This window comes from Lepisosteus platostomus, chromosome 7 (genome assembly GCF_059453375.1).
Source record: "Lepisosteus platostomus isolate fLepPlt1 chromosome 7, fLepPlt1.hap1, whole genome shotgun sequence".
Lineage (NCBI taxonomy): Eukaryota > Metazoa > Chordata > Actinopteri > Semionotiformes > Lepisosteidae > Lepisosteus > Lepisosteus platostomus.
In genome coordinates this window covers 63,119,637-63,147,254 of record NC_142617.1, presented here as the reverse complement: position 1 = coordinate 63,147,254, position 27,618 = coordinate 63,119,637, and the positions used below count along the sequence as shown (strand labels likewise).

General features: G+C 41.0%; 1 protein-coding gene across 8 annotated transcripts in view; it reads right to left on the bottom strand.

The window, feature by feature from the left end:
- LOC148659455 (neogenin-like) overlaps positions 1–27,618 on the bottom strand; it is a 201,614-nt gene that overhangs the window by 74,661 nt on the left and 99,335 nt on the right. For all 8 annotated transcript variants that reach the window (XM_088641695.1, XM_088641697.1, XM_088641698.1 and 5 more), the window contains exons 3-5: positions 19,416–19,691; positions 17,651–17,801; positions 5,111–5,247 (exon numbers count right to left, since the gene is read on the bottom strand). In XM_088641695.1, the coding sequence (XP_088497821.1) occupies positions 5,111–5,247; positions 17,651–17,801; positions 19,416–19,691 (564 nt within the window). The remainder of the gene's footprint in view (positions 1–5,110; positions 5,248–17,650; positions 17,802–19,415; positions 19,692–27,618) is intronic.

The window sequence follows — 27,618 nt, the reverse complement described above, 5'->3', positions numbered from 1 at the left end:
CTGAAGCTGAACAGGCCCACTCATTCAAGAGACAAGCGACCCAACCAGGCTGCTCCTCATTAGAGATCTGTCTTCCCTGTGTAAACAAAAGAAATGAAAACTGATCACCTGATCACTGAACATCTCAAAAGACAGCAAAAGAATATCCCCGTACGACCTTCAGCCTGCATTTACACCTCCCATGTACCTCCACACATGTATGCCCAACGGAGGAACAGGGCTCCACTGGTTTACCCTGTAGTGTGCGTTACAATTTCAGAGTGGAAAGGAAAGTCAATGAACAAATCCTGTCAGTAACCTGCGGGAGGAGACTTTGCTCCCAACATAGACAGCATTCATGTCCACAGGAGCTTTACAAGAAGCCAAAGTCATTCCCATTGACCAAAGCCATGGTGGTATAACCCTTCTAGAGGAATGTACCAGGAGACCCAGTCTTGTAAAATCAAGGCAGCAGGGAGAGGGAGAAAGGCACAGGAGGCCTGTGAGGATGGAGGCATGTATCCTGGTGTGGAACAAGCTCGTTTACTGAATCATGTTTGTTACCATCCCTGTGACATCTTCACCACTCGAGGGGCACGGTTTCCATGGAGATTAATTAGATCTCATTTGTATTAAGTCATTAGAGCAAAGGAGACAGCTGCTGCTGCTGGCTGCAACAAGCAGCACTATCTCTTTGATTATGCCTCTTTCCCCTTCTCTGTGCAACACTAGGGCAAGACACGGAGCCTCGTCAGACTCTCTGCAATCTCCATGGTTAACTCGCTCTAGCTGTAAGGCTCTGATCTTGGTAATTGGATGGAGATGCAATCAAACATCCTAGCAGGGTAGACAATGCCGCCATTTGTTTTGATTGAAGATGTTGGAGGGGACTGTTCCTCACAGAGGTGCCGAAAGTCACTCTGGAAGGACAGGAGGTGCCGGGATGAGGTATCCGCTGGAACAGCAGTGGCTGGAGTGTGCTCCCTCTCATCCCACTCGCTCAAGGAGGTGGCAGGCAGCCTACAGTCCGTTCGATTTATAAAGGCAAGGCACTCGGGGAGAGCACTTCAAACCCATTTCATTACAACAGTCTAACCGCTGCTCACCGTCTTCCTCATGGAGACAATAATGCATCTACATTTAAATGCCTCAATTCCGCTTGCACGCAGCAGTGCTGAAATACTTGACAAACAGCGAGATGTATTTTTCTTTTGCAGATGCCAGATGTCTCACAATAGCTCCAGTACATTAAAATGTGTGCACATAGATGGAGTAACAGGACACCACACGACACCACTACTTATGTCAGCAGTACAGTAGACAATGGGGAACAGAATTCAGTGTAGTTTAAGTTAAGAAATAACTGCTGCTTCATTTTCAACATTCTTATGTATGAACGGGGCAATAGCTGCAGTTTGGTAGAACAAGGCTGTTTGTAAATTTGAAATCACGTTATTAAATGAGAATGTTGTTTCCGGTTTGAAACTTTTATTATAAACTCAAGCTGGGAGGAGGGTCTTTCTCCACATAGATTTACCACAGAAGTGCTATGTTTTCCCCAAGACCTTACCAATTTATAAACAAGAATGGAAATAACAGAAAAGGATGGAGTGTTGCCTTTTAACACTGGTAAATATTCTTCTGGGAAAACTTACTGCAATGTTGCGAATCATCGATTGCTATCGTGTGAAAGGATCGAAAACAAACAGGAGTAGAGTATAACGCGCAAATCAAGAGATTCACCTGCACGCACGTGCAGAGTGAATAAAGACTGGAAAGTAGTGGCAAAGAAAATGAGAAAATAGGGCTTTCAAAATATCCACAGAAACACCAGTGAGGAGAAACTCAACAAAACCAAGTGTAAGGCCACCTGAATGACTTAGATCATCAGAAAAATATAGCCACCATGTTACGCAATGCATTTGTGTCAAAATAATCTACAGGTTGAGTTCTGTATTGCAACAGGACATACAGAAATAATCTTTTTTGGCTGAGGATATTTATTTTTGGAAAATAAGCAGAAATATGCAGTTTCATCACCACAAGAAAGAACAGAGCAATGACAGAGGTGGTTATTTTATTCTGATACAGCAAAATCCCAATGAGCCAGCAATAACAATCGAACTTGTATTTACTTACAGCTCGAGCTGTTTCTCTACGAATGCTAGTCAAAAGAAGCGTTTTTTAGACTTCAAGCCTCAGAAAAGACCAAATTAAAAACAGTTGGCCAGCCATGCATGAATAGATACCGTTGGCAGTCTCTTGTAATTATCCTTTCTATCTGGTTTGGCATGTTCAGGTTCTGACTAGATGTATCCACCTTTGCTGCCTGTTTATAATGAGAACTCTTGGGACAGGCAGATTTATATGTACAAGGCCACAAAGGTCTGCTTAAACAGAAATAACCTCTTCAGATTTTTCTGGCTTCGACACAGATAACACAGGAAACCAAAAGGAGACTGTACAGTTCAGCTCTGTTCCTTAGAAGCAAATCCAGTGTTTTCAGTCACTAACTAAAGGCTCGGCTCAAGAACTGCCCTCACACTGACAGTCTGTACATTAATATTCGAGTGTTATATTGAGCCAATGAAACAGGCTTCTAAAAAGTCAACACAAACTACAAGAAGTTATCCTGACCATTAGATTATCCCTGACCCCTGAACTCCAGGAATGCAGAACCTTGCTGCTTTTCACATTAGCATGTTACCATATCAGTATATTTTCAAACAAATTTGTGGTTTATTCACTTAAAAATCAATTTTATTTCAAAGTTGCACACAGTTGCATGTTAGTCTTACAGAATTAACAAAGTTCCTCATTGCCTCTCTAAGTATGTCTTGCAAAGTACATTATTTTGCAAGTGACTTGATAGATAAGTATCATATGGTCTTCCTCAAACAGCTGACAAAATAAACGCAATTGTGTCCCTTTGCATGTTGATATAAAAGAAAGACACCCTAACTAATAAACACCCCATGTTCTCTTACTTCTGCGGGGTGAATATGTAAATACTGTAGGTTAACTGATCACAAAAAAATGCTCCTAAATCAAACTGGGTTAAGAACAGAAAAATCAGTTTTATCAACAGGTGATCGATTGTACGCAGAAAGTACACTTGCTCAGCCAAAACAGAGGGTCTCAGCAATCCAACAAAACGTGAGGTTTTAGAGTGAACCTGGCTTTCTTCCTCAGTGACTGGCACACCATCCTCAGGCAGAAACTTCCACAGAAGAAACAGAGGGTCCATAAGGTCTTAACTGCATGTTAAAGCTCCTCATTGGCTAGCCTGTTACAGTCTGTGCCCACCCACGATCTCTCCTACGGGCTCTCCAAGGGGCCAGGTGGATGCACAGCCGGCTCTGTCAAATCAGGAAAGATGCAGAAGACCTCCATCTACCCCCACACCTGGCTCCAACCACTGCAGAGCTATCTGCTAGGGAGGTCAGGACGGAAATAATTAAGCTGCTAGGAGTGAGCAAGGTCACTCCAACATCTATCAAGAGGGACAATGATCAAGAAAGATAAAGTGTGCTTTCGACAGGGTGACTCATACATCCCTTGAGGGCCTCCGTGTCAGCCAGTGTTCCCCTGCAGCGCCTCTTCAGGACACCCTGAATGGACAGGGAGCGGTCCAGGGTGTCTGACCAGACTCCCAGGTTCAGCCAGACACAAGTCAACTAGAAGAGAAGCTAAGCTGTGTGGTGCCACAATCTCCCCTTCTCTGAGCAAACAAGTTCTGATCATTTTAATTCTGCCAAACATTTCTATCAAGCATAGTCATTGCTGAAGATCTACTAGTACACTTAGCATCAAGACAAACATTGTAAAGTAATAAGAAGTGACAATGTACTGATATCACAATTACTGCTATCTTATAAAATAAGTAACTCATTTTGCTCTTTAACAGGTAAAATGAATAATTCAGCATGAAACTGCACTTCAGTAACTGATAAAGCCTGTTGTGATTTATGGCACATTGTCATGATGTCCTTTGAAAATGGATTACAGTCTTTAAAGGAATTAAAACCAGCTAGTTTTCTTGTTTCAGTTCCTTTTTTGGAATATATATTGCCACTTAGCTAGGAAACACAATGCATATTTCATATATTCATCCCCAAAAGAACAAATACTGGCACTATTTCAGGCAGTGAAATAGCATTTTGGACATATTTATGTACAGTGATGAAATAAAATTGGGTTAACAGCCAGAAAAAATAAAATAAGCATTAATGCTTTATAAAATACCAGTCAGGGTATTGCTATTTATCCTCTTAATGGACACATCATAAAAATAACTAGATGAGAAGAGTCATCCTCCTGTGCAAATGAGTGGTAGGGGGCGTCACTCAATTTTTCCTTTAACCTATAATTCAGTTTTTGGGGTCTTAGCACTTATATGTTCCAGGTCTTTCCTATGGAATAAAATATGTTACAAATATGGGGGCTAAAAGCAAATGGGTGACCTCATTGTACCCATTTACAATCCCCCCCAACAGCCAAGCATTCCACCCCCTCTCTCCAGCCACCTACTGGAAATCATTTGACATGCACAGCGATCCATTTAACATGGCCGCCAGCCTAAACACTAAAAGAAAAACAAGTGTCATAAAAACATTTATAAAAGTTTTTAAATCCGAAGTCTCCAAAGGGCAGATATAAAGCCCACAGGACCCTCAAACCTTTTGGTTTTCAGTAAGGAGATCCCATATTGTTACACTGCCCACGAAACTGAAACTGCCCAAACTAGGTTAGGTGCCTGTGGCCATGAGGAACTGAGAACTGTGGGGAAAAGAAGTCAAAGCAGAGTTTGGGCCGGACATGACATGAGAAAGCCTAAAAGCCTCAGTGAAGTTTATATAACACAAGGGGAAAAAAACAGATACAAATATGAGCAAGACAGGTTTATAAGAATTTAGCCAAACCTGCAAATCTCCATCATTTCATTGAAATTGAAATGGCAAAATAAAAAGACTAATTTATTATGTAAAAAACATTTAAAAATAAGAATTAAATTAATTCTTATTTAGAATTAAGTTCTAAAACTAGAACTAAAATTTCTAGATTCCCAAAAAACACAGAGGGGAATTCAGTGTGGGTGTGTACAGCAGGCGTTTCCTCTAACGGCGTCTACCTTGCATTGTCAACTCAGCCTGGGCCTCAATGGTTTCATTCCCGTTGTCTGCCAAGCAGCTGTATATCCCAGCATCCTCCTCTGTAAGGTTCACAATCTGCAGGCTGCCCCCACCGACAGTCTCGAACTTCCCTTCCCTGGCAGAGAGAAAAGAGAGATGAAGAAGGGGTTATCATTCCTACCAGGCACGTTTCGCATGTCTTCCCTGTTCTTACAATACAAAATCACAACTTTTTAATTACACTCCTTACAGGGTGCTGCCTGTACAGTTAAAAATAGAATTTGCACACCTTTTTAAGGGTTATAATGGAAGGTTTTAGTATGTTTTCCACAGTAGACAGATATAACCAACACATGCACAAGGAAACCATCAAGGGTGAAGACTGAATCACAGAGCCCACATCAAATGCTTTTCCTTTTTTTAAGATGCTTAAAGTACAACGTGGATAACACAAGTAGCAACCTCTTTCTGAAAACAAGGCCATGGCTCTGTATGTGCATAATCATGTGTTCAAAATCTGAACAGCACCCAACACAAACTAACCCAGGCCATGAAAGAAGGTTCGACCAGACAACTGAATTGGCTGCAACCCTACAGAAGGAAAGAAAGGAAAAATGAGTAACAGATGAACCAGATAAGGGGGGAAAAGTGAAAAACAAAGTGCTTGCAGAGTAAATCAATGATTTCCTGTGGGTATCCTATTGAGTTACAGGTATATTTAACATAGCCCCCTCCCAGCATATATACACACTCCAGCTCCTCATGTTCCTGAAGGCAGTGACCTTCAAGCACTAACCTTTCCCCTCTGACCTTCTGCACAAGTAATGGAGGAGAGGAACTCTCACGGAGTGTTGATTTAACTCATGGTAGAGCAAAGGTGAAAATCAATAGGGTACACAGATATATATCTGGAGAGCTATTGGTGCTCTCAGAACAAGAGATTGCCCTTGGCTTGAAAACACAGTAGTACAGGGATACTGCTGCAACTGCATAACATAATACACTGGCTATTGATTGGTTTGAACATGAACATTAATACCACAATTTTCTAGCATAGCAGAGCCCCTTGCCAGGCACATGTCTTATTCTGCGCCCTCTGATGCACTGAGCCCCTGCCTGCTTGTCTTTAGATATCATCCTTGAGGTACATTGATTACACTAGCACCAGTGCCAACTCACCCCCTTCTTTGGGGGAGCCTGGAGGTCATTTTAATCAAACAGCATGTTTCCTCTTTTTCTGGCAGCTACAAAATACTCCCCAAACTAACAGAGATGCTTCAGTGACGTGCTGTCCTGGCATACTAGGCTTTACATCTTCAGAACAAAAGTGTAAACGGACGATTCTCCTTTTCCCTGCTTCAGTGGTGATCTGGTCCCTCATGTTGCTCACAGACAAGCTGGATGAAAGCCCAGGTGCTTGCTAAGAGCTACACGCTGCACTACTGCTTACAGATATATATCGAAACTGAAACAGAGCTGCAGAAATCACAGCAGCTAGTTACGAATATTAGGAAAATAATTAATTAAGAGTGCTTTGTCCTACTGGTTTTGGTGTTTCTAAATAAAGATCGCATATCAAGCACTGAGGGCATGCTTTGTACTTGTTTCTTTTATGATGTTTTGTATTCCACACACTCTAAAACAAATGCTAATTAACGGCTTCCAAATGATCCAATTAAACTGTGACCTTAATAATGTTCAATTTAACTAATCAAAATGTTTCCTTTCAGTTGTACATTAATCTCTCTATACTGCCCCCTCAGCAGCCAAAAGTTTGCATATTTCAGCTTTTCCCTAAACAATTTTTCATACCTTGCTCGTTTACAATCACATGTGGTTTATGTCTGTATGATCAATTTCTTTTCTCCTCTTCTGAACATTATTTGCCTAAAACTCTTTGAAATATTCTGAATATTCTATCCGATAATAGAATATAAACTCCTTTCACTGCAATTCACTTTTGATCTTTAGGCTTGCAAATACTAGAGAACTCTTGAGTTAAAAGTATCGGCATATACCGTTTCAAACTCAGCAGGCCATGCATTCCCCAGCCTACTGCAGACAGTTGCAGGGTCTTATGAGAGTTTTAGTTGAAATGCAACACTGAAGCTCCCTGTATCAGTCAGCTGGTTGCTGCGCAAGACGGCTGCTGAAGATGTGAGGCGCCCAAGAGCTTTACTTATTTAAAGATAATTGGCGAACAACGTTCCCTGATATGCGATAGCTTGTTAGCTGGAACCCCTCAGTGACAGTATTAGGTGAGCATGAATTAATTAAAAAAACATTAAAACAAATTTACGAAAAAGCCCCAACACGAAAAGCTAACTTTTAATTAGTTTCCAATTAACACAGTCGCTTCGTCACAGCGCACCACAAAGGAGACTTGAGCTTCAGTCTGGTGGAATCATCCTCTAGTATCTGGAGCAATGTCAGTCTCGAGAGGATGACAATCTGTGTATTGACTATGAAGAACTACTCTGCATGCAAATCACAATTCCACAACGCACAAATCTTGTTCCTTCATGCACGGTTAATGTTAACATTCACCTACTGTTTTCTTTAGTAATGTCAGCTGAAGTTTGAGTGCAACTCTATTCCCTCTCTTGCCAAGCAGCAGTCACACGTAACATGAATACCATGCTCGGGCCAGTCGTGCATCAGCAGAATCAAGAAAAGAAACGCAGTAAGGGAATTCTTCATGGTATGAGTTGGCTCACTTGCGATTCACCTCCAGTTAGCGACGCTTCAACCAACACTCTTAGCCAACAAACAGATACAGATTTGAGTCACATCCATAAACCCAGTAAGATTTGGCCGGAAACGAGGAGCCAGTGTTGGCCCGACGACTAAAATTAAACAGCAGTCAGCAACACAGCACCCTGACTGAGAGCCAACACTGGTTATCTGGGCGAAGTGGGGAAGGACAACAAAGGAACACAGACTGACACTTCATTATCATGTGGGTCCACTTCCAAGGGTCAGTAGCAATTCAATAGACATTGTTTGTCATACTTAATCGAGTCTAGCATCTCAGGTAGTTCCTCTGCATGAAGCAGCAGTTTATTACTCTAGTACCTCTCTTTGGATTCCCCATCATAAATAAGCATTTGTTTTCTGCATGAAACAGGAGGGGACACCATACCTTCTCCTTGCAAAACAATCTTCATAATTCATTATTAAAAATGATAGGGATTATTTTTACTCCAACAATTCTCGGTTCCCAGCCAGCTTGCTCTCATATTCCCTTGGAATGAGGACAATCAAGGCACCTCACATTATTGCATAATGTCAAGACTTCTACGGCGTCTCCAAGGAAAACAATACAAAGACCTGACAGGGAGACACTGTGAGTATTTATGAAGAAGAAATAATTATTCACAGCATGGGGCCTCGATCTTAACCTGTCAAATTACCTGCTGCTCACGGTACAGATCTGCTAATGGAAACCCCACAGGACAATAATGGTGAGATGATGCAGACCTCTTTCAGGCTTGTTTTATCAAGTCAGGAAGCTGCACTGTAGAGGAGTACAGTATGTTAAACAATGCATCACACAGTCCCAGCTCTGCTCAATATACATCAGAGCTTTCTTTTAATGCACTGCTAACTCTAATAAGGGCAACCAATCTGTTTCATTAACAACCTGGGAGAGGGAGACAAGCAAACCATCAAGCCTTTCCTAGGGTCCACACAATGCGAGCAATTTTAACAGGCAAGCAGAAAAAAGGGGGAGAGGGAGGCCCTCATGAGAGGAGCTCACATGCTCCAGTGCCAGAAAAAAGCTTGATTGTCTGTTTTCTCGGTCTCCAAACTCCCCGCGTCTGCAACTCACTTCATTACCCTAGTACTCCCCTGCAATTTATTATCCCGGCAGCGGCTGGTAACTCAAACTCATTTCCACAGAAACCGACCCACAAATCTCTGTTTGTCCGAGCACCATTGTTATTAACGTGCTCCCAGATAGCATCGGAGGCCCCCTCCAGACTCCTGTTGGCAGACCTCCCTGGAGCCGGAGAAACGGATCGAGCCCTTTGAGAAGCAGCACAGGCGCAGTACAGCTCCTCAACAATCAACCCCAACCCCCCCCAAGAGACATCTGGGCACAGTCAACCCCCCCAGCATCAAGGCTCGAGCAATGGAAGCTAGGAGTCGTCGAAAATGATGCTTGAAGCCATCTTCACATACAATTTCACGACACAGTGCCTTCACCTGTTGAAATATCCAGTGGACGAAAATTCATTTTTTCCTCAAACATACTGTATGTGGTTGCACTGCTTAACAGATGTTTTTGAAGAAACGTTGCTCTATTAATTAATCGATACTGAAGACATCAAGCTTCTGAAGTATCTAGCAAGCTCCTGCTGCTGTCCCACCAATGCTGCAGACCTGTAACTGTTTTCACACCACTGAAATGTGTACATAAAACTGACATTTCTTATTTTAACCTTCATAAATCAGCTCCGTGTTAAGAGACATGAATATTGACCTTTTTATTAAGCAACTAATAGAGGAGGCAAACTTCCCTTCCTAAATCACTGCAGTGCTTTAGGGAGCCCTCCTGGCATCTAAGACATCTTTGAAAAAAAATTTATGGCCGTAAGATCAAGTGATTTGCATTACTGTTAGATGTGAAATACAGCATTCATTAGTGACCTGACGCTCCGTTACTAAACTATCAATAAGTGCTCTCACAAAAAAGGGTAACCCTTGGAAATCCTTTTTTTTTTACAGTTTGAAGAAAGGAGATCTGCAATGGAAGTTTCACAAAGGTGATCTGATAGGAAATGTGACTAAAACTTAAGTTCAGAAGGTTGTGTTAATCTGGCAACAGTATAATTAAAGTGCTTAAATAAGTATGGAATTCTGGGAGGTCTGAACTCCCTGCAGCCATTCAACTTGTGAGATCTTGTCTTCAATTGAAAACAAGATATAAGAAATAAGTAAATAACAAGGCCTCAGGCTCTCCAGGTTAATGATCTGCCTTATTATGAACCCTGATAATTTTCACTCTGGAACAAATGTGTTAATGGTTATACCCTCTAGGTTTGGCTCAAATGAAGCTACACTGCCCAAACTTTTAAAATATTTTTCCAAGACCAAGTCCTGATGGACTTATTAGAATCTTGCACAAGCAATATCAATCTTTGAAAGAACACAAAACAGACTTTCATGGCAGTTTTTCCAAGAAAACCTTCACCGAGACATCCACAGCACAAGTTTGACTCCTCAAAACAAGCTGCACAATGTTGACACTAGAAAAGTGACGCCTTTTCTTCTCATTCTCTTGTGATAAAGATAGCAGATCATACAGTACCATGGTATGCGAGAATTACATGTCCAACAGTACTAACCAGTTTTTAAATCTGGTTGCTTCTTCCATATGCGTTATTACTTGCTTAGCAGAAGCAAGTACACAAAAATAAATTAAATGCAATTATAATAAAGACGGGAAAAGTAATTGACTATTACTAAAAGTCATGTTGACAAAGAAATTGCAGAACAAGTGTCGCACAAAAGAAAAACAGGTTTGAGCAGGTATTTGTGCATATGATGCACGTGTAACTCCACACACAAGTTTCATCTGCTCCTGGTGTCACTCAGGCAGAAACAACAGTGATCAATGTTTTGGTGAAAAGGCATCACAATGAAGGAGAGAAACTGGCTCGCCTGCTGTTGCCCTAACTTGAGTACTGAGGCTCAGTGTTCATCTTCAAGGGTAGCTAGCTTTCTAACATTAATATAATAAACTGCAATATTGAAAAGCACATCATGGAGCAAAGAAAGCTGCTTTTTAGAGCACTCAGCAGCACAGTTAATTGAACGACCTTCAAAATTGATCAGTGTGCCAGTGCCACAATCAAGTCATGTCAAAACCAGTTTATTCATCTCATTTGCTTTTCTGTGTCAAACGGTCCTCATCTAAGCACCAGCCAAAGCCTGACATTCACAAAGGATGCTGTGCTCATTTTGGATGCATAGCCATACAGGGTTTCTTAAAACATAGTGACAGTAATGCATTAAATATCTGTGCTCGTAAGGCAATGCGATTCACAAACTCACATGAGCAGCCGAGGAAGAAACAAATCAAACTTAGAACAAGCAGTTCTCCTTTAAACACTAATGCAGACAAACTTTATCAAAGGCTTTAAGGCACAAGAGTTTTAGATCCCTTTGAAGAAAAGGAAAGTGCCTAGCTTGTCATATTAAAGGTTTTAGTTTCCCCTTTATACAAAGGAATGGGTATAAAAAAAGATGACTTTGGGGAAACATCTTTGAGAAGTCATGCAGGACTGCTGCTGTGCGTTGTGAAAGGAGGAACTTAAGAGGAACTGCTCTGAAAGACATAGCCTTCCTCCCCCCTGCTCTGATCCTACAGTTTTCATGTCTCTGGCACTTGAAACATTCAGCTCTGTATGCAGAAGAACAGCTCAAGCCCAACCAAAATGGACAGAAGCCCAATAAAGCTGCTTCTCTCCTGTGGGAAAGGCGGCATGCAAACCTTTAGTTCTTGCTGCGTCAATAATTGCAATACACTCCCGTGCTCCCCTGACAGAACCTCCATTCGATCTTTTCTAATACATTTTCCCCTCCTCCCCAGTTCTCCTTTTCCTGCAGAACCCTGCACTCCCTTGCTCTCCAGTTTCTCTTGGAACTCTAATAAAAACGCTATAAATTTTACATGGAGGAGCTGAGCGCCAGCCAGGAAGGAGAGACAGATTCACCGTTAATCTTGTTAATACTGGTACTGAACAAAGAGCAATAAAATCACAGGCCACGAACATTGATAAGGGCTCCTGTGGATTTCAAAAACTCATTTTAGGCTTGTTCTTTTGCCCATATTCTCAAATAAGCTGTTTTCTACCCACTTTAAGGTGACTTTTTTTTAAATCACAGGGAGAAAAAAATGATCTAATCTCACGCTCGAGATCTAAATAGAAACACACAGACTTACAACTTGATCAGATGGGAACAACTAATATAAATAACGGCAAGAGTCGAAAAAGCTGCCTGATTAGGACACTCTACAGCAGCAATGAGCCCACTGTCCTGAATAGACAGACAGGGTTTTTATTTGATGTATGCACTGGAAAACTTTGCTCTTGGAGTACAGATCCAGCTTTGAGATAAAAATATAATTTGCTAACAAGTCAAGTACCATACTAGGAGTAATAACAAATGAAAAAAGAAAAAATTCCAAAGATCTTAGATGAAATTCAAGACCAACAAACACCCTGCAGGTGGCATTTAATACAGAAAAGCACAGGGTGTTTCATGGAGGTAGACAAAACCACTAATTAAAAATGGGAAACACTGAGCTTGAAGAAGCTGCTTATGAAAAGGGTTATGGTGTTTATTTTGAAATTATTTTTATCTTCCAGGCAATGCAGAGAAGACATGAAAGTACCAAAGTAAGTGCTTATGTATTATCACGTATCATTAAAAGCATAAAATTTGTTTAGTCAGAAATAAGGGTAAGCAATTTGAGGTGAGGCAGTTTAAAACTCTGCCTGCTGAAGTTATTGAAAACAATACACTAGAAGCAAGCATTTGAAACTCACAAATAACTAATCTAAACAATAAAGCAGGTCAATTAAAGGCACCAGTTAGCACTGGGGATTCAACAGAACTAAACCCAGCAGATACAGGAGCCATCAAGCATCAGGCTTGGGAACCACTGGCTAAGATAGCCTTCCTTCTGATAACTGAGCAGGCCCAGCCATGTTCAGCTTCTAAGATCTGATGAGATCAGGCTAATTGGTGGCAATGGTGCTGTCAAGTTTACTTTGCTGCCTGACCGCCAGTTCTTACTGTCAATTTTCAGGGGAGACTGTTTATCAGCCAAGTTGAAAACACTTAGAAATGAGTATCGAGATAGGAAACAGATACATAGCAGAGGTATGAGGAGCAACAAAATAAGTAGGAAACACAGCTATGAAATTCCATTAAAGTAACTCCCCAGCCAGACTTCAGATTGGCAGTTTAGAATAAGTGAAGGAAACAGTATTTAGCAGGTCCCAGTGATGGAGCTGTCAGAGACCTGATCCCAGTGTAAAATCGAAAAGCACTCTGAGAGACAGAGCTGTGAAATTGTCACTCTATACAGAAGCCACAGCCCTCCCTACCAATAAGCCCCGAGACTCAGAGGGGAGCTCAGCCTCCAGAAAGCAGGAACTCCAGCAGGGAAAGAAAAAGTAATCTTTTTATATTCGGTTTGCAAACAAATTTTCAAGCCTACATGCACTTCATACATAAGTAAACATTATAAATGCAATAAGATTTAAATGAGAGAGAAAGGGAGGAAGAGAAACTACATTTGAGCTTGAAGGTTGATTTGCATGCAATTCCAATTCCTTTCCCCATACATTATTCATCTTTATTATTGACTCACGCAGAATTCTATTACTGAAATCTCTAATTTTTTGCCTTCTCGCTGGCAGAGGACGTACTACTTCCCTTAAGAGTTGCAGTGGGGAGTTTCAAACGCCTAACAAGGACTAAAACTAAAACTTGTTTCATTTCTCAATCCAGGGTCAGTCGGTGCTTTTTGGTTTTCACTCCACTGCACAAGCAGCAAAACATAGTAAAGCAAAGCTTCTGAAATGATCATTTTCACTGTATGGTCCTAAAGAACATATGCAAAGTTAGTTCCAATGTATTGAAAAATATTTATTTTACAGCCTTTTACACCTTTGTTTAACCTAAACCCAAATGTAATAATCAACATCGCACAGCAACTTCTTAGCTCACACAACACGCTGGGCGACACACAGTACAAGTGCACACAGGAAAAGGAAATCAATGACACTAGAGAAATCTAGTGCACCAGAGAAATCTGTGCACATAAAAGCTTCCTTTTGGTGTTGGAATAATTTACGATTAAATTTACTCTCACGGCTCCTCCCCTCCGAGAGGCAGGCCCACAATTCACACTGCCCTGGCAGTGACGGCTCTGGGAGTCCAACATTGGCCAAAGCAGCTCAGATGAGCTCTCAGCACGGTGATTACCGCCGTTTCCCAGCGACCCCCACTGCGTACCAAAAGGACACGGGTGGCATTCAATTACACCGGCCCAGACAATAGCGGGTCTGTGGTGCCCCGCAGGGGTGGCCAGTGGTGTTGGCTTTTCATTCATTTTAATGGATTTTATCATTTAGCTGGTCTCTCAAATCACACAGCACTCAAGGGGTTAGAGACAAAACAGCTGTGAAGTTCCTGGGTCAAGAGCCCATCTTCTACAAAGTGTTTCCCTGTTTGCATTGTGGAACAAAAGGGCGACAGGGTCTCTTTAGCAGCCCTGGCTACAGTTCGGAGACAGGATCGTGAGTCCTCTCGGCATGGAGGGGGTAGTGTCACTAACAAAATCTCTCACTGGGTACAAGACCGTGCCATCATAAAAATGGCAGGCGTAAGAAACGGAGCTGCCATACCTACATGGACAAAAAAAATAAAAACCACACAACAGTACATTATCCAAAGCATTTCCTCCTTTATTTCCAAAATTAAAGCACTTAAGTCGGATATAACCAGGGACCAGAAGAAACTCCATCTAGCCATCTACCAGATCTATAACGAACTATTCAAACCAACCAATGACCCACTCTTGGATCTTTTCCAGTCCTCTGACAATGCACAGATTCAGAGGTAACTATTAATGCACTATCTCACCTATAAAAAGGCCACTGTAGGAAAAGATCAGTGTAGCTCTTCAGCAATAAGGAGGTGGGGGGTGAAAGGCTGGAGATGACATACCGTGAGCATTGATAACTTTACGATTCAGACAGAAGAAACAGAGTTAATTACATCTCCTGAGGCCGAGGTACATGTTCTTGAGAGATTTACAGATGTACAGAGTCTGGTATTATAGGATACCAAAGAGGGTCAAATGTAATGCCCCAAATTTTTGTCTATAATTACAGCAGAAATTCAATCTGCTCTGGAACAGAAATGCTTCCTGTTTAAATCATCTTAAAGACTTCTGGCACCAGAAAGGCACTAAACAGGTTTATACTGGGGCCCAGGAGTACGGAATCTGAACTCAATTTAATAACGTTTCTTTCTATACCATAGTTTTCTCTAATTTCCTGGTCAGTTCCCTGATAAAAACCAAAATAATGGAATTTGTATAATAAACTGAAAACTTTTTTGCATACATAGAATATAAGATAAAAGAACAAGGTTCTTTCCCCTTTGTGGGAAGAAAATGAAGAATGTCAAGAAAACGAAAGAAAAATATTTATGAACAAGTAATAGGTTTATTCCATGGTGAAAAGAGAAGAAAGAAAACACAACGTTTCGGTCAATGGGATCATCCCTCTACAGATGTAACACTTTATGTGTTCTAAAATTAGAGAATATTATACTACAGAAACATCTATGGACGAATCTATGGAGAAAGATAGCAAGGAGATATCTGACCTGCCCTAGAAGACAAATATGTGAAAATATTTTGAGAAAGAACGAGTTTCAGGAGGGTACTGGCACTACTCTAGTGGTTGATCTCAAGTCATCCTTATGTACAAGAACAGTGTTGGACCATCATGGGTGAAAGATGCTATACAAATACAAGCAATTATTATAATCATGAAAGGTATAATCTAAATCAGTAAATATAAAGGATTATCTACATTTTAAAACATCTTTGTAACTCATTATTCAGGAGGAAAATCATCACTTACTGTAGAGTAACATCACTAAAATAAGCAGCATCTCCTCTCCCAACTGGCACTCTTTGCTACTGAAGGCACCAAGGGAAAGCTTGACTTTACCTTGTAGTCAAGGACAGAACACAACATTAGGATAGGCAAGCTTTCCCTTTGGAGTACTATTATTTAAATCCTCTGCCTTCCGATTAAAACTGAAACTCTTTACTTTAAAATAACCAGAGTTAACAACCAAATCGCCTGGGGTTGCCAACTTTAGGTCATTTAAATAAGAGAAATGAAGTAAAACACTCCACTTCAATACACTTTTCTCACCAGTTCCTTTTTTGTCTGATCACATCTCCATAAAGGTTTCAACAGAAATTCCGGATATCCGGAAACAGTTCAGATTCACTGTTATCTTGTAATAACTCTTTCCCAATAGACTTCTCCCGTCGGTCTCTCAACTCCACACCGATTATACTACAACAGCATTCTCCTCCGAAGCTCATTCTGATTGGAAATGGAGCTACGGACTAAATGTGAGAGCGAGACAGATTCAAAGAATCTGTGCCAGAGCTTACAATTTTAATCGTTAATGTCATCTGTAAGAATTAAGTTTTAATGAATTCCCTACATGCATATGCGTGTCCTTTGTAAAAAAAAATATATCTCGGTGAAAGAGAGACCTCATATTGGTGTTGAACATTTTCAGTAATTAAAGTCAGTTAATAAAAACCCCAAGGCAAGTTTAAATTACATGCAATTAATAGATATTTTAATTAATAGAATAAACTCAATATAATCTATTTAACAGTTCCCTGTTCTGCGCTCTGATTTCTGCTCCCTGTTCAATATTCAAGCCAGGACTTCATCATGTATTATATGTATTCCCAGAAAGACCGTCCTGACTTTGTCATGGAAAGCAGCATTTCAAGAAAAGCTGGATTTTATACACAATGAAGGGAAACAGCTTTTTTTCTACAATTCATTATGAAAGGGTGAATACGGGAATGGAGGAATTGATCTAGTCGTGAACTGTAATATTCACGACTAATCCAGTAAATGTATCGCACTGAATTATTGATCTGTGCAATTTTATGTCTTCTGTTCTTCTGAATGATGCAATGTTAGACACTGAGGACAAGACTGAAACCCATTAACACCTTTCAATGCAGGTGCCAAAGCTCCAATTAGCTACTCTTTACAGCTGCCACTCTTACACATCTAGAAGAGCAGCTTCAACTTGACAGGAAACGTACTGGGTATTTTGAGATACATTATGTCATTCACGGTGTTTAATTCCAACCTCCTGAAAAGGCCCAGCCGGGGTGAAGCTGGGTGGTTAAGAGTGTGGGCCTCACAGGATCAACAGCAGACTATTCCCAACACACACCATGATCGGGAGTCTTCAGCGACACCAGAAATGAGCTGGGGCAGAACGGACTGCCAGTCACTGGCCAGGTGCCTGATGGGCTACAGAACTGGGAGCTGTCACCGTCTCCTGCTGACATCCATCTAAACTACTGTATCCATTCTTGAACTGCAGGAAGACAAAGGGTGGATCTTCCAGGATCCCGCCTCGTGAAAGACGTGATGGGGAGGCCACTGTTACACTGGGTCGAGATTCCAAACTGAATCAATTACTAATGACTTGTAAAGGTGAACAATTGACAAGACCAAAAACTATACACGGCCTAAAAAAAATTAACCCCCAGGCAGTGTTTGACTTCCTTCTTCTTCCGTGTGGATGTCACTAAAACACAACTTAAATATGAACTTCAAAGTATGGAATTCGCAACTTTACTAGAAAGGCAAGATAAAAAGTGACTGTCTCTCATTGCCTCTAGTCAAGAACACAGTGATGGCTCACTGGGGATTAAGCATCAGTTTACTAACCTTTCTTCAATCAGTTTATCCCCCACCATCCACCTCACTGTGGTTAAGGGGTATCCTGTTACCACACAGGGCAGTAGCACACTCTGCCCTATGACCTTTGTCACAGGAACTGGTTGCCGCAGAAATTCTAGTCTCCTGTCTGCCTCCGGTTCTAAAGAGAGAGAAGAGAGAAAGAAATATCAACCTGTTAACATACACTGTACGGGATTTTCATTAAAAAAAGACATACACTACAAAAATTCACACCATTACTCACAGTGGAGTTCAGTGTCAGTTTCATAGACAACATGCAGAAACAGAACTGAAAGTATGCAATAAATTTAAATAAAGAGTGGCTAATGAACAAATTACAAAATATTATACAATGGAAGATGAATTTCAGGGACTTTCCAAGAAATAGAGCATTTAACCATCAGCCTCAAAATCACAAAAATCTGTTTAATTGCCCAGTATATTAGTTTTTTTTAAGTGCATGCAACTTTATTACAAAGTGCATATGAAGCTGATTTGTTTCATAAGAAATATCTACAAGAACAAAGCTGAAAAAAGAGAACAAGGAGACACAGGTTTTCAAAATTTCAGTAAGTACAAAATCAAAGTATTTCAGCAAAACAGTAAATCTCGTAATAATGTGAAAGTCTTGGGTGTCTAGAATTAACATGCATATCGATATATATTAATCCATAATATATCCATATTTGTAGATGTCCTTCAGAAGTGAATTATATCGGGATTACTGGTAGTTTAACTTCCTCTGACCTTAAAACCTGCCTCATTACTTATTTAAAAAAGTGATCATTAATAACTGTAGCTAATTGCACCACACAGAAGTTTAAGACATGTTCTGCAAGACACTAATGAGAATGTTTGTCTCTTTTTTGGTTGCATGTTCCTATGTAGAAGCAAGAGTAAAAGAAACACTCATACCACCATAACCTAGATACCTTTGTATTAAAGGGTAGGGATACTTAATCCATTGGAACATCTTTTCAAAGATAAACACCACAGAGTGCACAAGTTAAACCCTGATTTATGACCTTTAATACTTTACTTAGCTCTCACGCAGGGCATTTAACAGCTCCTGTAAATAATGAGCCTGCAAGAATTACTGACACAATGGAATTCGATAGTCTCGCCCAAGGTGAATTACAGTGCTGTTGTTTATAACCTACACCCAAAACACAGCCAAACTGGGAGCTCTCTCTCTGCAGGAGTTCTGGACATACTTAGGCTTTATGTTGCTGCTAAAGCAGAACATTAAATCATTTGAGCAGCCAACACAGAGTGAATTTATGGCCTCATTAACCCATTTAATATTGAAGTGATGTATTTCTTCTTCTCAGGATGCTAGCAAAGCTTTTGTTGTGTCTGAAACTCCATACACCTAGCTTATTCATCGCAAATGCCCCACTAAACCAAATGGAGCATGGCTTCATAAAAACTGCATCCATACTGTACTCTCCAAGAAACGATTCCACCACATCATTCCTAGTTTAGGTAACAAGTATTAAGCCTGTGCAGAATGTCCAAGAAGGAAATGAAGACTGAACTACTGGAAATTCAGAGTGCTGTAGCAGATCCTTGCTAACAGAATAAAAAACAGAACAAGATCTATAACATCATATAATTAAATTCTGAAACAGGGACATGCTTAGGTATTGGTGTTGATTACAAATATCTCTTCCAAACTAAGCTATAGGAAAGTCACAGGTACATCCAACAGCCTGAAGAACAATACCTTCATACAATAAGCATGGAATACTACCTAGCAGGACTTGTAGCTCTGCCTCCTCACTGGTCTTCACTGGCCCCACGTTCTCCACCACACAGCGGTAGAGCCCAGTGTCGCTCTCAGATGCATTGCTGATGACCAGGGCTCCGCTGGGCAGCTGAATGACCCTCTTGTTCAGTTCCACAGGCTCCCTGTTCAACTCCCAGCGAGTGAAGGGCACCAGGTCCGAATTCACCTCGCAGCTCATGACCTCACTATCCCCCTGGTGGACAGAGGCAGCTTCTGGTTGGCTGGTGAACCGAGGCTGACCTGGAGAGAAAGGAAGTGAAATGAACCGGAGACTCAACAGCGAACTGTATTATAAACCCGACAGCCCTACCATACTGTTCAGTGAGCATTTATAATAGTGAGAAAAAAACAATGTTGTAAACAACTATGAAACTGGGCTGGAGGAATGAAATCTCATTAGATATACCAGGAATATACTGGTCTGCAGCTGCTATTATGTTAAAATTCTATTTGAAAGATATGAATAAAATTTTGAGTTTCTCCTCACAGCTTAGATCTTTATCTTCTTTTACCTTCTTTATCTCGTTTGCCGATTTTGTGTTTAAAAACATTTTGCCACGACAAACAAAACAGCTTTGAAAGTCTTTCATTAAAATGTCTGCGTTAAGGAACAATTTCTGAAAACCTGATGGTACCGGATAACGAACATGACATGGGAATATTTTAGTTGGACATTATGTTTTCCTTATGATTCCAGAGCCAACATTTTTTTTTGAGAAACTCCAGATTGCCAAGAACCGTCACACACAGCAGGAAGTGGTGTTGACGGTTTGGACAGCAGCCCCAATCCTTCTTGACGAGCATTTTAAAAACATCCCCTCGGGGTGGGAAGGAGTAGAGCTCTGGAGCAGACTGGACTGCAGATAAGACTATTAACACAAGGCCTGCATCACAGGCACTGTCTTCACGGAGGCAAAAGGGCTTGAACCCCTGTCCTTTTTACCCCCAAGAAAAGCCGCGTTCCCTCTGGAACAAGAAAACATTCTATAAATAAAGTTATAGCAGGAAAAAGCAGGTGGCAGTCACAAATAGTCCCTCACTCTCAAAACTATAATCACTTCCAATATCCTCTTTCTCTTTCTTTGATTAGGAGCGCTCTATAATTCAGACTAATGAACCTATCAGCTAAATCACGTCATGTGGCACAACATTTCCCCATGTTTAGAGAATCACACATCACACGAGACTGTGAGAAGATACAAAAGGAACTGCCATTTCCCACTGCCAAACATGAACACTGGCACTCCAGTTTATGGATGCATTCGTAACGAGGGAAATGTGATTCGTGCCCACTGAGGAAAGAACTGGGGAGAGCAACAGCACAGTGACAACTAAGGTAGAACAGAGCACGATGGAGGACACCGACACAAAAAGAAAACAGCCAGGAGCAACAGTAGTACCGACACTAACAAGGGCATTGTTCCTAGTAACTCCGCTGAAAATGAACACAAGAGAAGGTTTCTATGCATACCGGCCGGAACGGAAGAGAACTTTTTTGGTGGAATTGCCTTAAATAAGCCCAAATCCAACAAAGTCAGTACGGCAGGGGGTTAATGGCAAACTACAGCAAATTAAAGAGGCCTGATATACTATAATGAGAATCTTCTCCATGTGCCATTTCAGAAAGATAAGGACTAGTTTCACACACGACGGTAATGTGCTGTTTCATAATTTATTCTAAAAACGAAGCGCATTTTTTAAAAATCTGTAAATGTTAATGGTACAGTATATTTAAAACCTAAAAAATCACCATTCATGACAGCTTCAATAATTGTGGAGAACAACCTAGCTTTATGTTATTATGTAATACTTTTAAAAATTCTTATTAAGCAAGAAGTGACACACGGCATATTTAAATGGACTACAGTAAGAGAAAAGGCTAGAGGGGACTGGAATTGAATATGAATCTGCCCACAGTCTGTGATCAGAGACATGCTCATTCAATCATATGGAACTTCCCCACACACACACACACCACCAAGCCCAGCAGCACAAGCTGAATGAACCGACACAGGCGAAATCAAACCGGATTCCAAGAACAATAGCAGAAACAAGTACTGGTCAGCATGTAATCAGAGAGAAATCTTAAGAGGATGAACTGGGAAATTAGATGAAGGCATACCAAGGGGCATGTGGTACTTTGGGGATGAATATAATTAAGGTTAAGTCTCATCCACTCCAAAGAGTGGAGTTTGCAGTTGTTTTATATATAAGGGTTGACTCCTGCTGAGAGGGGTTAAATGTGTTGTTCTGTTATCTGAGGAATTTTAAAAGCAGTTTTACAGCTCCGATAGTGAGCAGAATCAAGCTGTGAAAATTCAATTGAGAAAATATGCTCGTCACTTAAGCAATGTCTTATCCTACAGTCTGCCGTTTAAATGTGACACGCGGACTGTAATTAAATGGGCATTATGTGCAAGCCGCAAGGATTCATTAACTTTTCATAGCTAGGTTATACAAGCCTAGTTAGAAAGAATTGACCTCACAATCCTGGCTTTGCAGCGCACCTAGCTAATATTGTTAGGTATGCTAACATTTGCATCCTGGAAACTCTCCACGGAGATTTCTGCTCTTCATCCAGATCCCGGATAAAAAACACAGATTACATTCTGGTCATGCAACAGGCTCCACTTTGAACACCCACATCCCAGCTGATGAGCAAGTCTTTTGTCTTCTTCATCCTTTTCAGCAAATCCTCTCTTGTTAGTACTGTTAAAAGAGTGAATGTAATTTTAAATACTCGGATACTGAGCAGACACTGTAACAGTTATTTAATGTCAGCCTGATATTATGCGATAGGACATGAGCTATTTGAGTATTGACTTTTGATTACCCTCTGTTGCCATTCTCAGACTCTTTATTAATGCTCTGCACCCAGTCCCTCTACAAAAGCACATTGGCAGGAATCTCTTTCGGAAGCCACTCTACTAATGAAAGCAGCCCAGTCTCACTCCCTCTCCACACCCCCATTATGACGCATGCCAAGATAATATCGGATATCAGACATCATCTGACAGAGTGGCCATTATGTAGCTATTTGTTATTTTTAAAATGTTCCAAGAAATTGCTGAGAAGCATTTTACATGATATATTGTGGCCCCTCTAATTCCCCGACACCACATCCCTGTCCCTTTCGTACAGCAGACGTGTGTAAAAACAGGTCGGGGAACATACTAAAGTAGTAATTCTATCCACACTTTCATCTAGCCGAGCGTCGGGTTTCTTTGGAACAGGCAGCACAAAAAGAAGAGAATTCCAATTTCAGGATGCTTTCCAATAAGTTACGACCTCAATCTGCTAGCTCAGATTTCACTAGCCCAGAGACAATTTTCCTCCAATGTCAAATCCTTCACTTCCTGTCCATTTCAAATCGACAACTACAAAACCAGCTCTCGTGACTGAATATGGGCAGGATGAGGGACCATGAGGAGGATGAGCCCCAGACTTCACCCAGACCTCACACAACACCCCTCAACAAGCCCATCACAATTAGAGAACAGTGAAATCAACAGACAGCTCTGGATCACGTCCTGGGGAAAAAATCTGTGCCATTCACTTCAGCTTGGAGTAAAAATTGAAAGAACCATCTGAGTCCATTAGTTTACCACTTAAGTATCTCACTATTGCTGTGGACATGAATGAAATGCGCTCTGTAGGTTACAGTCAAGAACCTTTGTCTAATACAATAAAGCAACTCTGTGAAGCAATTTAACTCAGCCAATACAGTTTAGCTGCATGGGGAAGTACCCAAGGACAAGAAAAGCAGTGAAACCTGAAAGCACTCAGGTAGAGACGGTTAGGGAGCTGAGGAACCAGGAGGCCTAGTGGACTGATCCTCCAAGTGGAAACACTGGAGCGAAGCGGCTACAGATTTATTGATCCAAGAAAAACTGATATTTAAAAAAAGGCTTTAAAACACACAAAGACAGAAAAGCAACGGGCCAAAGTCAGGACAAACACGCATCTAATTTCTACCCGAATCATTAAAATGTAAACAACGGGGAACTATGCAGTCCTGTAGTCAAGACAATTTAAAAAGTGTCATCTCTTCACTTCTGACCCCAGCCAGGTCATTTTATGATCTCCACGTCCGAGCCAGGAACTGGTGAGTACTCATTGCGCAAACACACATGCCCCTTCTACTGCACTCTTACTTCCTCCAGGTCATAAGATCGTAGGTGCCCAGGATCGGGAGGTCAATTAGGCACAGGGTGCATCCGTACCTGCAGCCTATGCTTTCACAACTGATAGCAAAAAAGTAAACATAAAAGAAAGGCATGAAACATTTTCAGATACTTGAAATGTCTAGATTCTCATCCCCTCGAAAAGAAATAGCCACAGTCATGCCCTGGTTTGGTGTCAGCTTCAACAATTCCCAAACTGTGGTTCAAATGTTGACACACTTTCCACAAAGCATGGGCAGCTTATATTTGAAGAGTAATTTGTTATGGTGAAAAGGCAAAGAGGTATTTCTTCTTCGAAATGTATTTCTTTATTTCCAGTTAAAAACTTGAAGGTGGATTTTTTGTTTGGTTATTGTTAGTGGCTTTTCTGCTGTTTTTCCTGTGTTGTTTAAAGTGCTTGATGTCATAACTCAGCTGCTGGGGTTTACAAGTGTAATAAACTGTGGAATCAAAAAAATAAATAAATACGAACTTCTTGATTAATGCCCTGGGTAGGGAAGCAGGAGACCAACCGCACACAGGGCGCCACCTAATCACCAACGAAGCTGGATGGCTTGAGGAGGAGTGGATACTTGTGTTCCAAGAGTTTAATAAATATTCCTCTTGGTTTTATGAAGCAAAAACAGTCAGGCCAGACGTTTCTTTCATCAAAGCTTTATAGCACAGATTTAAAAAATGGGGAAAGGGTTCTGCTTCGGTCTTCGTCCCCAGTTTCCTTTTGAAATGCCTTCTATTCCATCAAAATCAGATTTGGTCACCTTATAATAATAATAATAATTGCTTACACTTATATAGTGCTTTTCTGGACACCCCACTCAAAGCTCTTTACAGGTAATGGGGATCCCCTCCACCACCACCAGTGTGCAGCCCCACCTGGATGATGCGACAGCAGCCATAGTGCGCCAGAACGCTCACCACACACCAGCTCTCAGTGGGGAGGAGAGCAGAGTGATGAAGCCAGTTCATAGATGGGGATTATTAGGAGGCCATGACTGGTAAAGGCCAATGGGAAATTTGGCCAGGACACTAGGATAACACCCCTACAATTAAAAAAAAAAACACCCTTGGATTTTTTATAACTAAGTCAGGACCTCGGTCTCATCCGAAGGACGGTGCCTGTTTTACAGTACAGTGTCCCCGTCACTATACTGGAGCATTAGGACCCACATAGACTGCAGGATGAGCACCCCCTGCTGGCACCACTAACACCCCTTCCAGCAGCAACCTTAGTTTTTCCCAGGAGGTCTCCCATCCAGGTACTGACCAGGCTCACGCCTGCTGAGCTTCAGTGGGCTGCCAGTTATGAGTTGCAGGGTGATATGGCTGCTGGCCACCATCTATAGCAAAAGAAAATAAACTTACAGTGACACCATATCAGCTTCCAGAAATTGTACATATTTCATGATAACTACATTCAGCAATTAATTAAGAAAAGGGGGTTTAACTTGTCTCTGTGGTCCTGGATTTGCCGTAAAGTGAAAGAAGCAACCAAAGCTGAAATTCAGCATTGGGAATGGGAAGATACCACCTAGACCCACTGTGTGTTTTCACACAAAATGCCCTAAAAATGAAGGTGGTCATTTGTTTCACATCTAATGGGTCACAAAAGCTGAACAGTTCTCTTAAAAGACCACCACGTTCGTCCTCTTCATACGCTTCATCAAATGTACAGCAGGAAAGTGCAAACATCCTCTTAGGCTCATATAGAATTAAGAACTTCAACACACAAGCCAGTACTATTCTGAAAGGAAATGTAATCCTTATTTCACACATTGAATGTTTTTTTTTTACCAGAGTGTAGTTTTAACTCTAAAATGTCTCTGAGCATTTTGACACATGATATACAAATTTCATTTTACAGCTATGAGTAGGTATAAACAGTCAGAACCAAATGCACAATGGTGCACAAACAACATTGTAGAACGCGAATTTATAATACGGTGATATATAAATGAATTGTATACAAAATACATATCAATGGATTTCCAATAATCTTCCAGAGCCTTTTCTTTCAACAATACAATTAGTTATACAAACCTGGGACAAATCGAGTTCTTATTTAGATCTGGGAATGACATTCTGGATATGATGCAGATAATATGAGGTACCCAATCTCCTCTTAAGTAGTGAAGGGGACCGACAACACTGTCTTCCAGATAAAACACAAAGAAAAGGACATACTGAAGGAGCTGTTTACTAAATCTATTTACAGATTACCCTATATATTCTACGGGCTACAGGACCACTTTATATGAATTACTTGAATGTCAACAGAAAAGTGAAATATTTTTTTATATTATCATACACAGCATAACTTCAGCAAATCACCTTTATTTTTGTAAACTATAAATAACAAATGCTCTGTTTGTTTTAAAAGGCAAAGTATACCCAATCTACTTTTAGCTCACTGCTGTCTAAAACACAGCTGCTGAAGAAACAGGTCAACAATCAGCAGACTGGTAAACATACAGGTTCTCCCTGACTGCCCTCATTAAACATTCAACAGATTCACTCAGCTGCCCTGTACAAGGGGCCTGGTGGGCTGACAGAACTGCAACATTGCAGAGAAGAGGGGACACCGCCAGGTCAGGAGAAGGAGTGGTACAGATTTCACTTCGCATAGAATACTGGCCCAAGTTTAAGAGTTACACAAATTCAATACCATATTTGTATGAAACAAACATGTTTAACTGTCCTCTGAGATCACTAGGTTATATGGTTAGCTGGACACAAGATTATATTTTTGCCAGTTTCTAACATGAGCATGTGCAGTTAATATTAATATAACCAATATTAAGTGTGGTATTATTATTGTGAATGACCATGCACTGATTCAATTATATTCAAACATTAGGGATTGACTATTGCCATCTGTTGGCTTAAAAGACTACTGCACTCAACTCACAGAGTAAAGACAATATACCCAGAACCTGATGCCGTCATTATTGCTCTTTTGGGATTTGAGGAAACAGTCAATTAAGGTATGCTTCGAGATCAAGAATCAAACAAGTACCGGGGACACAAATGGAAATTAAAGAGTCCGAAATCAAGGACTGAGAACAGAAAGCAGTGCTTTATACAAAGGGTGGGTGTTTACCAGAGCCAACCTGATTAGAGTTTTAAAGAACATGAGCAGAATGAGACCTTGAGAACAATTAGGTATCGATAAGAAAGGCCATGTGGTCGCTTCCCTTTTGAAAGCTCCCATCTTCTATCCATACTTGTGCATTACATGAAGAAAGTCGTCACTGTTAGCCCCTACCCCTGACCGCCTGGAAGCCTTGCTGGATTAGCAGCGCAGAGCACCAAGTGTAAACAAAACATTATCAAGTGCTGAAAGGGAACTGATGGGACACAGAGTAAAGAAACTACAGGGAAGAAGGATGTCTGTTACACTGCCAAGCCCAGAGTTTTCTGTCCTCTGGGAGAGGAGCTTACAGCACTTCAATGACAATCAGACAAAGACTTCATCAGCTGCCCCACAAATACACTGCCTTTCGCCAAGCTCACACCTCATGACTGGACTGGTGGCTGAGAAACTGGAGTCCTGTCTCTGAGAGTAAATACACTACCGATGCTCTGCAAAACTGGCATCTTATATCAGTCTTTAAATAAAGGAAAGCGAATCCTTCCGAAGCTCCGAAGATGGTAACTGAAAGCTCATGCTCAGAATTTGAAAATTCACTCCACTAACACTGTTTATGTCAAGTATGTAACCAACAACTAAACAGACCTTTGAACTGCCAGAACTGCCTTTCAGCCACAGCTGCTACTTTTCAGAGAGACATCAGAATTATTAAGCTATTTACATTTCTCGAGGTTAAAGGTTTACCAATCAAACTACACATCTGGGCCTCGAAGAGAAAATGGCCTCAGATAATTCAGAATTCCAGTTCTGAAGTCAATCAAAGTAATGGTCAAAGGGCAGTTTTCATAAGATGTTAATGCCTATACTCCATAATCAGAAGGCATTAAGTGTGGAG